Source organism: Mastacembelus armatus, chromosome 12 (assembly GCF_900324485.2).
Source record: "Mastacembelus armatus chromosome 12, fMasArm1.2, whole genome shotgun sequence".
NCBI classification, from domain to species: Eukaryota; Metazoa; Chordata; class Actinopteri; order Synbranchiformes; family Mastacembelidae; genus Mastacembelus; species Mastacembelus armatus.
The window spans coordinates 10461481-10476811 of record NC_046644.1 but is presented as its reverse complement, the minus strand read 5'-3'; the positions used below and the strand labels follow the sequence as shown (position 1 = coordinate 10476811).

The window sequence follows — 15331 nt, the reverse complement described above, 5'->3', positions numbered from 1 at the left end:
GCATGAATATGGAGTTATATTAAAAAATATACATGCTTGACTCTCTCAAAGACACGTCTTGGTTCGTGGGTATATTTTAACTCCACAGACTGCTGGTGCGTTTGAAACTTAACACAGGATGGGGGAAAAAAATGAGCTGTACAGATAAATGCAGTGGATGTACACGCAACGTTTCCCAACTAAATATCTAAAACCTGCAGAGAGCAAATGTGTTCTCCAAGGACAGTAAAAAAAAAAAAAAAAAATCTATGAACCAAATGGTGAAATAAAAACTCCAAACGGGCCGGGCGTCTCTCAGTCTTACCGCTCCGTGTAAAAACACCTCCGAGGAACAGGTCAGTTTATAGGTGGCTGTTTGAATCATAAACTGCGGATATATTCCAGTTGCTTACTAAGTGACTAGACTGCGGGACTTAAATAACAAAAGCGCAGCGCTACTTCCTTTTTGCAAGAGAAAAGAGGTGACGCTGTGCATAGATTGACACGCTGCTCAGCCGCCCTCACCACCGTGGGAACTGTGCGCCTCCGTGTGTGTGTGTGCGTGAGAGAGAGAGAGAGAGAGAGAGGTGGTGATAATCGTGGTAGATACTGATAGACAGATACACCGTTAGACACAAAGAATGCATGTGAAACAGACACGTACGTGTACGTACAGTACACACGTCCCAGTCTCCCCGGGGCCATTCGCTCCGTTTGGCCGCCCATAGCCTACTTCATCTCATCTCTGTAACACTTTATAAACCGCTCTCTGTTCTGATGGTTTCGTGGCTTTCACACTGCCCCTTTTCCCACACTCTGAACTGTACATTTGGCGCACGTCTGTGGCTGCATCTGCCTGCATGAGCGTGCGTTTGTGCGTCTGTGCATCAGTGTGGGAGAGAAACAGATATCATACATATTGAGGTCACCAAATGATTTAATCAGAAAAAAACCCCAAATGTATGTAGATATACATGACTTGCAAACACGAAGCTAGAAATATTTTTAGATTAGGTATTAGGGTATTTTCCATACAGACATATTTGGAGTCTTGGCAGGTGTCCATTAAAGTCACAAACCCAAATCACAGCTCTAAGTGCACAGTTTGTTGAGCTACAAGGATCAAGGACTTAAGTATTTTGATATTTAATAGTTACATTACGCCATGGGACTGTATCAGTGTTGTTGGAAACCTATTTGCAAGTTAACATATCATGTTGTCAGAACTGTGCTTTAGCTGTTAGCCTGAATATGGCTGAAAGCTACAGGTGTCCCAGGATACACTGCAAATTAACCAGCCAGAAGATTTCTGCTGGCCACGGTATAGATTTGTTGACATTTAGAATTTTGACATAGGACCTGCTGAAGAGAGACTGCAGGACCCAAACCATTTGGAGTATGACTGTGATTCATCAGTTCTGGATATCAGCTGCAAACGCTCCAGAACAAAGACTGTGGTTCTGAGTCATTGACAACTGAGACCTTTTATAAGACCTTTAAAAGACACAATCGTGCCACAATCGTGCCAAAGCATTAACCCCCCCCCCCCCATTGTGTTCAGTTTTTGTTCAGTGTTTTACAGAGTTGTTCATTCGCCTGTGCGTTATGATGCAGTTGTGTTTCTCTTGAACCTTGCTGCATTTTACAAGAGATATTTCCGCTATTTCGTATTGTAAAATGCACATTAGAGTAGAAACCTGTCAGTATAATCCAATGCAATTTAACAGCCCTTAGGTTACCCCCCTTAGGTTTAGGGAATAGCGCAGAACATCTTCTGGAAAATAGGGAACATCTGTCGGCTATCACAGTTTGGCTGCAGTGCGTCTGCACACTTGGAAAACATTTGCACAGACCACAGCAGCCAAAAGTTTCTCCGATTGGACGAGTTTCTCCCCCCAAACCTGGTGGCATTTGCTCTCCTCTCTCTGCCCTCACCACCTCGCCCCTGAGTCTTTCTTGAGAACCAGATACGATCGATGAGATGTTGTATATGTGCCTTTCCAGGGAGATATAAGACACTGAACTTTTTTTTTTTTAAAAAACAATCTCTGAATTCCTCTTTGACACACAGGGGAAACTATTATGACACAAATGGTGTGAAGAAATATGTGGAAGAATAAGAAAAGGCCAAAACAAACGATCAAAACCTTATTCCATGTCTGCGTAAAAGCGCACGCCTAATCGCAAAAAATGTTTCAGATATCCTTGTGGGAGGGTCGCCTGAGGGGCCACCTGGGCACGGCGGCTGCGCCAGTTCCCCACCAAAATGGAAAGTTGTCAGAGAGAATAAAAGTCTATTCTGGTACAATTTGTGTAGTCCTATTTCTGTTCTGTTGCAGTGTGCCGTTTTTTTTAACGCGACAGAACCCGCAGCCGTGCGTGAAGTGTCGTGTTGGTAAACGGAGCCTCGAGACGCGGGGCAGCCGGTGCCAGACAAAACGGGAGGAGCTTCCCGTCCCGTCCAGGGATCATATGCACACGCACGTTGTTGAAGAAGAGAGTCCGTGTAGGGAAATTCACACACTGGGATACATGAGGGGAAACAAATGTAAACGTAAACAATCTTGCTTTTTTTAAATCATGACGCTTTGACAACAGTGTTATTTTACATTTAAGTCAGAAAGCATGTTGAACCGCAGCAAGTGTGTCTGTGAGTGAGAGAGAGAGAGCGAGAGAGAGCGAGAGAGAGAGAGAGAGTAAGAGAAAGGGGGGAGAGAGGTGACGTTTGAGGGAGGGCCTAGTGAATGCAATTCATTCCGGGTACCACGTGTCCTCAGAGCGTGGGAAAGAGGCGAGCTTTTCTTCCCAGCAAAGAAAGAGCAAGGATCAAATAACACGGAGCTGCAGCAGAAAGCTGGAGCTCTGCACTGAGGCAGGGGCTGCGACCACCCGGACAAGGACGGGACGAGATCTGAGTGTCGACTTCATACTTCGAAATGAAAATACTTCAGGGTAGCTGAATATTGCTGTAGCTGTCACACAGTCGGGTTTAAAACCGCATGGCAACATGCCAACATTTTTTGTATTCCTGGATGTTTGAGCAAAAAAAAAAAAAAAAGACTCATGACACGAGAGGCAATTCAGGGATCCGGTTTTATAATATCACGTCCCGAAGACAAGGCGTAAGCAGCTCGATCTCTGCGGGCAACATCAGTCATGTATCCAGTTTATCACCAAACCTTTTTCCACAGCCTAAAGTCTGACACAACTTAATACAGAGTTGAAAATCCGTTCCCCAAACCCAAACGCACGAATACCAAAGGTTTCTTTGTATCTGGTGTCATCCTTAAAGACTTGCTGATTGCTTCTTCCAGCCATTTTCTGGTGATGACCGCTTTTTAATGAAGCACACAGTTTTTGTTGTGGTATTCTCCCTCAACCTGACCACCGCTGTGCATTGTTTGCCATTTAATACACTTTGAAGACCCTGGAACAAGAACCAAACCCCTTCAACCAACTAGTGTAGTCACCTTCTGAAAAAGAGCTGCAGAGAATCTCTAACAGCATCTGTTTATTAACAGCTTGATAACATCACAACAATGAACTGAACTTTACATTAACAATCACAGGTGCACACTTCTGAAACATTCTCCTAGAGAAGGGCGCAAACAGTCCTCACAGATGACTGAATTGATAAAAGCCCTAAGCCCACATAGTGCAATTAGGTGTTAGATCCCTTAGGTGTAGATATTGTGACCTGCCATTTAGGGACGTTTAACGCCTCCTTCTAAAGTCATTTGTATTTGCACTGTTTGTTCTGATCGGACAGCAGATCACCTCCCTGGAATGGATTTCAGCTAATACATAATTCATTATAAAACACCTCTACACCTGCTGCTTCAATGTGGTTATTCATGTTTTTAAAACTTTCAATGCACTATCAAATGTCATCAAATGTTTTTAATAAGCATCATGATTAATCCTGAGGAAATGTTTTCATTGTCCAGTGTCAGTCCACCATCGTGAGAATCAAATCCGTGACTTCCTACTGCAGCTGCTGTGACTCAAACAGCGTCATTGAAAAAACATTTACCTCAGTGATTCAGAGCGACCTGTGTTTGGAAATAGGTCTGGCTTCTTTGATGTAAGTTAACTGATCAAGAAATTGAAGTGCACATCTGGCTATGGTTAGGGCTTCTTGTTTTATTAGTGTGAAAAGATTTTAACTGAACCTTCCAACGTAGTTTTGACAAAATGAATACCCCTCAGAAAATACCAAAAAATCTTTAATTGCAGAAATTTCCACAGTAGATTTCCTAAAACCCTTTTCAGGCAAACTCATTTTCTGCAATAACATAAATCCAACATGAGAGTGTGTGTGAACGGAGGAGAAGAGAGTTGGAAAGGAGGGTTTGAGAAAATATTCAGGGATTCAGGCGGTGCATGTGTTGGGTTACTCTGTGACCTGCCTGCTCTAAAGCCTTGGGCCAGGAAACCCCCAGACTGTTAGTGTTACACCTGACAGGCATGAGTGAGGCTTAGCTGATCTCAGCAATCTGTTCACTCTTAGTCCTTTACCATCTGCTTCGCAAAGTCCCAAACACAGCAAAACAACACCTTCGCACTGAAGGTTTACAATAAAACAAACAAATAAAAATATGTAATCACAGAATGGAAACGTACAGTAATAAAAATGACCACAGTGACTGGTCTTTGGTTCACTGAAATTAAAATATGTTTAAAACTTTTCTAAAGTATAAAACTGCATTTTAAACCAGTTGAAAATATATACGCTAGGACAAAGTTTGGGATGTCAAAAGATGTGAAAATACAACCTTCATCCATACTAACCACATAAAATTCTAGTTTTTAGCCAAATTATTTGTTATTTCTAACAATACAAATCTGAAGTTGCTGTTGAAACTCTAAGCCTCTGGTCTTATCAAGTGAACCAGGAAAGGGAAAACAGAACTAGTATTTATAAGTAAGTTCAATTTGAAGGAATAATGAATTTAATGTAATGACCCCTGGGTGCTCACTTGTGCTGATTTAGTGGCTGCTGCAGCAACTTCACTGTCCTTGTGTGTTATGTGTAAGACCTCCTGAAATATGGAGAGGACACGGCCAAAGTGAGAGCCTTCCCAGAACACCTTGCCACATCTGGTGCAGACATAGAAGAGGGGTATCCGCTGCAAGAGGGCAGGGGGCACGGCGTGGAGCTGTATGGGTGCACCCCCAGGAAAGGTCAGGGTGTCGGGGTCCAGCCCTGAAAGGGGGGCCCAGCGACACTGAAGGGCATACCTGGGGAGTTCAGGGGTCAGGATGTCACCAAGCTTTTCTTCTTCCAGTTGATGGGATCTCTGTTGGTTGTGGTTAGCAATGTCCTGGTCCTGTAGAAATCCTGTAAGCCAAAAATGACAATTTTATGGCGTCTTTGGATTAACCACAGAGGTTGAAACTACCTCAAGAGAAGCATTACAGATATGCAAGTCGATCCATCTATATGCTATATTACTGCGTGAGTTTCCATCTTGGCAGAGGTGTTTGACTGACCTTTCTGTTTAAGCATCCTGATCATGTCCTCTCTTGGCACTGCCACATACTGATCACTGTTACACGCCTGGAAAAGAAGATAAAACCAGCCATTAGCGGCAGACTTAAAAGAAATGTGTTCAAGAGCTTGCACTCATCCAAAATGGCTTTAATTGGGTTGCAACTAAATATTGGTACAACTGCAGATTTACATTGAGCTAGGAAAAAGTAAACACACTCATTTTAAACTTTTGCAGTTCTGTCATAACCAGGAACTATTTCCACAGCCAAGACAACGTAATAAATAGAGCTAAGTTGTCAAACCGAGCTTTTATTTTATAATGTGGAGATGTGAAACTAGTTTGCTATTACAAATAAAAATAATACACATACAGTACCACTGCCGGTCAAAAGTTTGGACACACTTTTCCCATTCAGCTGAATGGAAAGTGACAGAGGTTAAAGTCAAAAGGTTTCAGACCTGTGGAGACCAGGTCTAAAGCAGAACTGCACTCCAGATAAGATGTGTTGACCCATTCACATTGAAGGCAAACAGACATTTTTCCCAGGTTGTTGCTTTGGTGTGAAAGTGCATAAGTGTTACAGAAAGATGAGATTGGTGTGTGAGTGGGTGTGTGTGGAGACAGCATTTACGCCTCACTAACGTTCACACATCTATGCTGTCCTATCTTTCTCCATAGCAAAGGTCTTCCGGGTGGGACATTAGTGACCTCTTGTTTGCCAGCCCCTCACTCACACTCACACACACACACTCACACACACACACACACACACACACACACACACACACACACACACACACACACACACACACACACACACACACACACACACACACACACACACACTTGTCTGCAAGCCATCCTGACAGCATGTCAGTGCTAAAAGCCTTGTCAACACACCTGAACTCCACCCAGCAAACAGCATACCACTTAGAGGTGGGCTGTAAATCAAACCAGGCTCAAAGACCTCACAAAGACAGATCCTTGACTAGCTCACTTAAGGCCAGTTTGTCTTTCTTTACGCGGGAAAAGTTTAAGGAAGTTCTGAAAATCAGCCAACATACCCAATGCAAAATTATGTCATTTGCTCTGTGTGCACATGCAGAGCCGTGTTTACCTCTGTGGTAACTGAGGTGAGGACAAGAGAGAGAAGCTAGACAGTGGAGGTGTGGGAATAGCAGAGGTGTCATCTCCTGTCTTAAGTCTGTGGGAATGAAGCCCGTCTCTCCCTTAGTACACTCTGTATTCTCCTCTTTGTATTCTGCCTTGAGCGTGCTCTCTCACACACACACACACACACACTAGTGTTTTTGTCACTTAGGGGGTCTTTACATTGAATTACATTAATTTGCGAAAGACTTTCCCTACCTACCTGCCTTTTTTTTTTTTTTCTTGTGGTGAGGAAGGCGAGCCCCCACAATATCAGTGGACTCCTGGTTTTGGGTCCCCACAAGTACAGAAAAACAAGGCCACGCAGTAACATGCTAACATGCATCCACAAAAATTCACCACACAGACAAGACACTTCACAATTCGCACAGGCTACACTACAGTGCACATAAACCACATGCATACAAAAGGCTCGCAGCGCATACACATGGCTCACACATACAAGCGTGGCGGCAGCCAGGAAAACAGACCCAGCTATTTGCTCAGCTCAAAGTTTCCCAGAGTTGAGCAAGCCAGAACCTGCTCTGAACTCTCAAGACTAAGCCACGGACGGGCAAGCACACACGCACATCATCTCACACACACGCAACCTTGATGGAAATGACTCCATCTATAATTAATTGAAATACAATTTTCTAAATGCAACTTTCTAAATGCAAAGGTCACACAGAGATTGATCAAGCAAATAATGTACTGAAATTACATATGTTTAGAAATTACATTATGGCAATGTTGCAGTGATATAACACACATCAGAAGAATATTAGGAGATCTGCAGATAAAACTGTTGTGGACGCGCCTTGAAGATAGACATGACAAAATGAGTTGAAGTGGTGAGGACTTTATTTGAATGAATACAGATGGTAGCTCTGTGCTTTCATCTAACAGTGGAAACCGGGTTGGACCGGATAATTCTGGTGACATTTTTTTCTGCTTCTGGCCTACTGCAAAAGATGAAGATTTGTTTTTCCATGGCACCACTTAAATAGTAGTTTTTAGGCATTCGGTTGTCACAAGGAGCATAAGAAGCACAAAAGGTTCACAGGTGTCTTCTCTGCAGTTCCTGCACATCTAGCAGCACAAAAACCAACAGACTGGCAGTACAGTTAAACCAATTCAAATTTGGCATGTTTGCACAGGCAAAATATCATGTTTGTGATGATCAAGAAGCACGGCATGTGGTTTCTGTCACTGCAGTGTGTGCAGGTTGGACAGCTGGACTGTTTTGAGGGTTTTATAGAAGTGGCGCCTGCACGGTCCACGCCGCCATGTTATTGATTGTGTTTTAAATATTTCCTTTGGGTGCATGTCATTTCTAACCACAACTCATAAGCTCATGCTCTTTGGCAATAAATGAAGTAAGCAAGTTGCAGCAAGGATACTAGTTTTTCCTCACAATCTGACAACATATGCAAACAAGTTAAAATATATTTTAATAATGGCTTATTCTGGAGTTCTCACTCGGCTTCAGCTTGCAATTTAAGACCACAGAAGAGCCCCAAGATCAAAACGGCAACAAAAATGAAATCAGCAAATACAAATAAAACATTTTTTATTCTTATTTATGTCTACAAAATTTAAGACAGTTGTTCCATTGCTGCATTTTTTAAAATTTGGTGTGTCCTTTGTTCTTCTTGTGTTTTTCAAAGAACGTCTTGCATTCTCACACTCCGTGTGGCCGTGCCAGAGAAAGAATGCTCCTTGCCGTGACAACAAAAGCTATCTAAAGTGTGATACTGTGTTTCAAAGGATGGGAGGTGGTGGAAAAAAAGAGGAGAGAAAGGGGGATAGTGGAGAGGAGGTAGGAAAGAGAGGGAGGGGGTGGGAGATTTTTCCCTAACATGCTCAAAGACACACACACGCGCACACACGCACACATCACTGGTTATGTAGGCAGCTCCCATGGGAAAATCCTAGACCAATCTCAAAAGGCGGTGCTTTTATGACCGATGTCGGTCACATGGTTAGGGCAGCCAATTGGACATTGGTGATTTGATTCAAATTGTAAGTCAGGTAAGGGGCAGCATGGGAACTGGAAAGGATCAAGATCAAGAGGAGAGAGAGGAGAGGGAGTACAGTCATTACCTTTTGAAAATGTTCTTTTCTTTCTCAATGTTAATTCAAAGTCCAGTTAAAGCGTTAAAACATTCAATTTCACTGTCCAAGCTTCCCGTGGTCCAAAACATATATACAGTACATAGAAAAACATGTCTTTATCCGAGAAGGTGCAGCGTCCCACGGAACACGTGGCATATAATTTGGAAAGAAAAATTAAACATACAACACAAAAGATTCATTGTTTGCTCCCATCATCCCATGACAGGGATGTTCTGCCAGTGTTGAATCCCTGTCATTCTGTTGGGCAGATGTGCAGTTTAAGTTGCCACTGTGAAATGATGGAGGTCCATTGTAAATGGGATGGTTGCTGAACTGGAAAAAACAGCCTCATACTATCATAGAAATGATGAGTAAGGAGATATTAACAGGCAGAAGCACTGGCTTTTTCCTTCGCTTTCCTACCTAGTCCCAGGGTCATGCCAGGTCATTTAAACGCTTGAACAGCGGTGAACAATCTCACACGTGACTCTGATGGATGCAAACAGAACAGAAGAGGTTTTTTTTCGGCTGAGGAGTGGAAACATCATCTTTTAGCACTCTCCCACTGGAAAAGCTTACATCATTCATGTTAATCATTAAATCAAGTTGCTATCTTGGAATGGGGGGAAAAAGCCTGAATGCAAGAGATGAAAGTGAGTCAAAAAAATTAAATTAAATGAACAGTATTTTGTCTAACTGATAAAGTAGTTTCTGGATGACACAAATTATAAATCACCCCCTTGTCTTTACTGGTCCTCGCCTATATACGAGCTCTTGGTGAAAATCAATCATTTTCACTATATTTCAGTAAGAGAAGTCAGACTTGCAGATGGAGGTAACAGGTACCACACTAGCCATAAGGAAAACTAGATAAGAAGAGGGTGCATGGGTAAATTCTTTAGTATATATTTTTCTGGGCTGTCAGGGATTTAGTACATAACTTGAATATGAAAATAAAATGTATAACATATTGGTCAGTGAGGCTTGATTTCATTATAAACACTGAAAATATAGTTCAGCCCAAATTCAAAATAATTATTTGTCACAGTGGAAAACCCAACTGAACTCATTCTATTATTAGTAAAATAACATTATTATTTGCTAGAATTAAGAACAAAGCATGTCTACAGATGAAAAGTCTTCATGTATATATTTATTTATATATATATTTTTACATGTGCTTTAGATATTTTGTCTGTTCTTAAAGATGTTTGGTCAGTTTTCGGCTGCAGCAGGAACATGACCTGCTAAATATATTTTCCCACAGTATCCTGAGGGTATCTGGCCAGTGTCTCAGCCCAACAGGCTGAGGTAATTACCAGCTCCGTTAACTAACCGCTACCACCTGACAGCAACCTGAACTTGGACCACAGAGCCTGTCTGGGCTTGACATCACACACACCTTCCTCTGACTCACCTCACTCACACATGTATGAACATATACATAACGCACTCACACACACCACACAGGGCTTGCAAACTATGTAAAAACTCACATGCAACTCACACACGCACACCCAACCCTGAGTCATGGTGCACCCACTCATTTCACCTGCACCAAACAGAAGCCATATTATTTTCTCCCTGATTTTCCCATGAATGCAAATCATCCAGTTGTGTTTTAGAGACTACAACAGCGAAAGCTCACTGATAAGCTTCATTTTGTGTATATGTGCTGTGTATTAATGCAATATGGCCACTGGCATGCATAAAGGAGATATTACAAATCCAGTGAAGATATTTTCAAATCAGCCAAAAACAGATGTGCTTTTTTCTACATCGTTTATTTTTTCAGCACTGCCTCATTGCTCCTTGTCCTCAAGAGAGTGGAGTCTCTCTTCTGTTCTTTTTTTATATTTTAAAAATGAAATTAAAACTGAGTCATCAGAGACATCTCTATATAAATCTTATTTTTATACCTTTTTAGTACTCCATTTCCTGTTTTTATTTAAGTACTATCTATGTGTATCTAAGCTATTGTAAATATATACACTGCTGTAGTTTTACATTTATTTTTGACCACTAATGTAATATTACTATTACTATATTGCATTCTACTTTACTACATTAGGTTAATATGGATTTATTGTTAGGAGCTGTAGTGACAGATGAGGCACCAGCAAGACTTTTTATTGCTGCATACACATACATCTCTAATTTATACACTGCTTGTTTCCATTCCCTCACTCTCTTTATCTCTTGCTCAATAACTTTTGGTTTCTCTCGTCAATTTGTTTCCGCTTTTGACCTTTTTCTCACCCTCCACTTAGCCTCAACATATCTGCCTCCTCTTCCCTCCCTCTTTATAGGAGCTCATTAAAAAGAAGTAATAAAGAAGATAATGGTATAGACTCTACCAGATAACAGTCTAGCCGCAGCACTAATGCTTTCCCTCGGCTTGGCACAGTCACTTTATTCTGTTTTTTTTTTTTACCCACTCAACCTTCAACCTTAACCTCCATCTCTCCCTCTCTCCAACTGAACCTATGTCTTCTCTCTTGTTTCACCATCTTGCTTGAATCTCCATCTACCCCCTTCCAGTGTTCCCTTCAATCTAAACCTCTCCTTCACTCTGGTCGTCTCTCACCTTTAACCTCTTTCTTTCTCTCATACTCCAAGTAGTCTTTTTTTCCCCTCTCTCTCTTCAGATGCCAGATAGCTGGGGCCAGTCTAAGCCAAACAGCTCAGGATAACAACGTGCTGAAAAGGTCTGTTGGGCAATGGGTTTAAAAGAGGGATAAAAACAGCTCATCTTGAAACCATAAAAGCTGGATTAAACCGCCAGACAGCTTCTATTCATACGTTGCTTTTTTTATTATGGGTTAAACTTAAATCAACCAGACTAAACATTCCCAGTTTGAGTGGAAATGTGTCTGATTGCTGACTGTGTTTTTCAGCTGTAGTATTAGTTAGTGCTCATGTCACTGTGGGGTTATCGCAAGTGAAACGTGTTCTGTGCTTCGGACGTTCAGCTTCTATACAGTCACTGTACTAGTTCAGAAAGAGTAGATCAGCCAGAGTGTTGGTCATACAAATGAGTCACCTTTAGGAAATTATGGGAACTATGGGAATTTTATATATAATTTTCTTACATTGTATCGAAGAAATGACAAATTAATAGACAGATCACTTAAAATCCCTTAAACATGCCACAGTAGTGGTAGTACAAGTACAAGTAAATTATTTTACTTATTTGTTGCAATGAAATAAACAGCCAAAGTGAAATTCTATAAACGGTAAGTTCCTTTAAAAGAAGTCATGCTGCGACAGAAATAGCTTGAATGACCCTAAAAAAAAAAAAAAAAAAAAAACATACATCATGCTCGCCTGTCAGTTTGCACATGAAACAAACTAGCATTCTGCATTAACCACAACCTATTAGCAGAGTTCAACTGAGAACAAAAGCCATATGCTCAGCTGCATGTGGAGTCTGTGCAGAGTGACGTTTACACATGCTTACACAGTAAAATCGTCTGTGCTCATTTTTCCCATGCCTTAACTGCACCCATTCAACCTGATGTTGTTACAACATCTTCAGCTTACTTCGACATGCGCTAACAATTCTCAAACTGTCACTACACCCACACACTCCAAACTGACATTCCACCCACACGACCTGAATTCATCAACCTGAACTACATCTGCATACACAGACGCAGACGCAGACACACACACACACGCACACGCACGCACACACACAGACAGCTCCGTCATGGGAGAGCCACCGGCAGATTCCTCTGCACGTTTATCGCTGCTGGTGCATATTTCACCCTCCAGCCCCAGTCTTCACCCCTTGTCTCGCTTTTCTTTTTTTTTTCTCATCTCTTGCTGATGTAGAGGCATGCAGGGAATGTTATTGTAATGCAGAATGATTCACCCAGGACTGTAAATATTGACAGTGGTGGCTGCTGCTGGCCTGATCTGTTCTCTCCTGAAGTGTTATGAGAGAACTGAGAGGACGCAACTCATCCACATGGCTTCTTGACTGATTTTGCAGTAAGAGGTGAAGGACGGATTCATATGGGAGTAAGCTGCTGAACTGTTCCTGTTACTTACAGTGTATGGTACCCAGACAGGTTCTGAGTGATGCATACGGTCTTTCATTTTTGTACTGTAACATACAGTATACTGTTTCCAAGGCATTAACATTGAGACTAAAATAATGAAAACAATTATCATGATGATCAAAGTTGTGTATGATTGTGGCACTCAAGGTGCTCATTCAACATTACAACATTAACTCACACCCCAAACCCACAACAAGGATGGTGTTTAACTCAGAACTAAGGATAGCAAGCAGTATTTAAGATGGGATCTAATTGGGACCACATACGATCAAGTTGTCCATGAGACAATGGAGTGAGATGCTGTGAAAGACAGTAGGACTATTACTGCTTCAAGCTGTCATCAAACCCAGAACAGTTGTGGGGCTACACACGCGCACGCGCACACTCACTCACTCACTCACTCACTCACACACTCACACACTCACACACTCACACACTCACACACTCACACACTCACACACACACACACACACACACACACACACACACACACACACACACACACACACACACACACACACACACACACACAGCAGTGTCTCTGTCAGAGTCATCACATATATTATCAGGACACACACAACCCACAGTAGACAGGAGGGTGAGATAAAGTCAAATAAAAGAGGGAAAGGGTTCAGGGTTAAGTGGCCATAATGATGCAGGATAAGACATCTACGTCTGTGTGAGTTTGAACTCATTTCCAAGTGTTTCTGGGAGTCTTGGTCATGTCAGCAGGAGACATAAGAGGGGAACGCAGCATTAGAAAACCATAGAGGTAGAGGGGGAGGTAAAAAAATGAAAGAAGAAGGGGGTGTAAAAAGGAAGTAGTACATGATGGTGAACAAAGGCTGAAGGGAAAGAGAGGGCTGAGGTGGAGGAGGGTAAGGGAGGGTTAAGGAGAATTGGGTTGGAGGTGAGAGGTTGGGGTATTTGGGGAGAGAAGGGGAGGGGGCTTGTGGTCAAGGGGTTCACCTCTAGTTTGAGTACAATGAGGTAAAACCAAAAGAAAGGACGATGGAGAGAGTTCCTGTGTCATGCACCCTCTTTAATTCCACCCTTCCTTCCCTCCTCTGTCCCTTTCCCTCCCTCCACCGCTGCTCCCTCTCTCCGACTGGCCCCAGCAAATTCCCTAGGGCCAGGGGCAGTCCCCTTTCAGTCTCCAGTGACACAATAATTAGAAGTGTGGGAACTGAATCCGTCCTTCTTTCTGAGCCCTGCACTCCCACCCGTACCCCCCACCCCCCTTCACTTGCTCCCTTTTTTGCTGCTGCCCCCCCCACCCAACCAGCTCTGGCTCCTACCCTTCCCCTCCACTTCCTTTGCCACCTCTCATTTCGCCCCCACCCCAGGAAGTAGCATCTACCCACATAAAGAATCTCACATCAGGCACGACACATTGTTGTTCCTACGTAAGACTGATATTGGCCTTATTGTAAAATCAAGTATCTGCAAGCCTGAGTCATGCACATCTAATATGATGGATACCTTCATACACACACAGCTAATGTCTCCCGTGACAAATTTGAGGATACTGAAGATATGATGTCACCTACTCGCAGAATCTATGAAAAATCCTATATCTAACAAAAGCCGACTCAATCCTCCTGGGCCACCTGTGATGTTCATGGGAGCTACACATCACACACACTCACACACACTCAACCCCATACCCTTCATTCACCCTCCCACCTCACCCCCCGCCTCCTCTACAGCCACAGAGTCCCCTATCTCTTCGAACAGAGCTACGCTGTCTCTCCCGCTCTCTGTCAAGCCCACCACCACCCCAACCCCCATTCGCTATCTCCGCGGCGATAACCATGGGAACAGCAGCACTGTGGGAACGGGCCACCAGTTGACCAAAATAGACAGCAGGAAAATGGAGGGAAAGAAAGAAAGAAAGGGTTCCCTGCGTCCAAGGAGGCCTGTGTGTGTGTGTGTGTGTGTGTGTGTGTGTGTGTGTGCATAGGAGGTCCATGGGATCATCTAGACAGACAGGTACTCAGGCGCTCCAGCCACCTCTGCTTTCCACCGGCAACAAAAGAGGACGCTAGGTGGCTTGAGTTGCTCCATTAATTCATTAATGGATATGCAGCTTTGGTTTGAGTTGGTGGGACATGCTCGAAGTTCTCCTTCTCACACACACACGCTTACGTTTAACGGTCCTACAATTACGAGATAGCAGCGGCCCATGCAAAAAGGCTACACCCTGAACCACAAACACCCACACCCATACTGCATACTAATACTACACCATCACACACCCAGTCACACCCGCAACCATGCACCTCTAAAAGCTCACGTGCCAACACAAATATCCAGACTGAAAGTTTACATAAGTTGAAGAATGAGATGACTGGAATAGTTGGCATTCAAAAACATAGAACAGCAGCGCAAAGAAAACTTAAAACAAATAGAAGTCCCAAGCATTGAAGAAGCTGTTGAAAATACCACAAATGAGGCACTAAAATATGATTTAATAATGTCACAATATTGATATGATGTATTTGGAAAGCAGACTGATGGGTC

At 42.8% G+C, this 15331-nt stretch overlaps 1 protein-coding gene across 1 annotated transcript in view; it reads right to left on the bottom strand.

Moving 5' to 3' along the window:
• Positions 1-3475: 3475 nt before the first annotated feature.
• The window catches only part of exd3 (exonuclease 3'-5' domain containing 3), a 35339-nt gene continuing 23483 nt past the window's right edge, over positions 3476-15331 (bottom strand). The window contains exons 20-21 of the mRNA XM_026296974.1: positions 5473-5539; positions 3476-5320 (exon numbers count right to left, since the gene is read on the bottom strand). Of these exons, the coding sequence (XP_026152759.1) occupies positions 4932-5320; positions 5473-5539 (456 nt within the window). The 3' untranslated portion in view covers positions 3476-4931. The remainder of the gene's footprint in view (positions 5321-5472; positions 5540-15331) is intronic.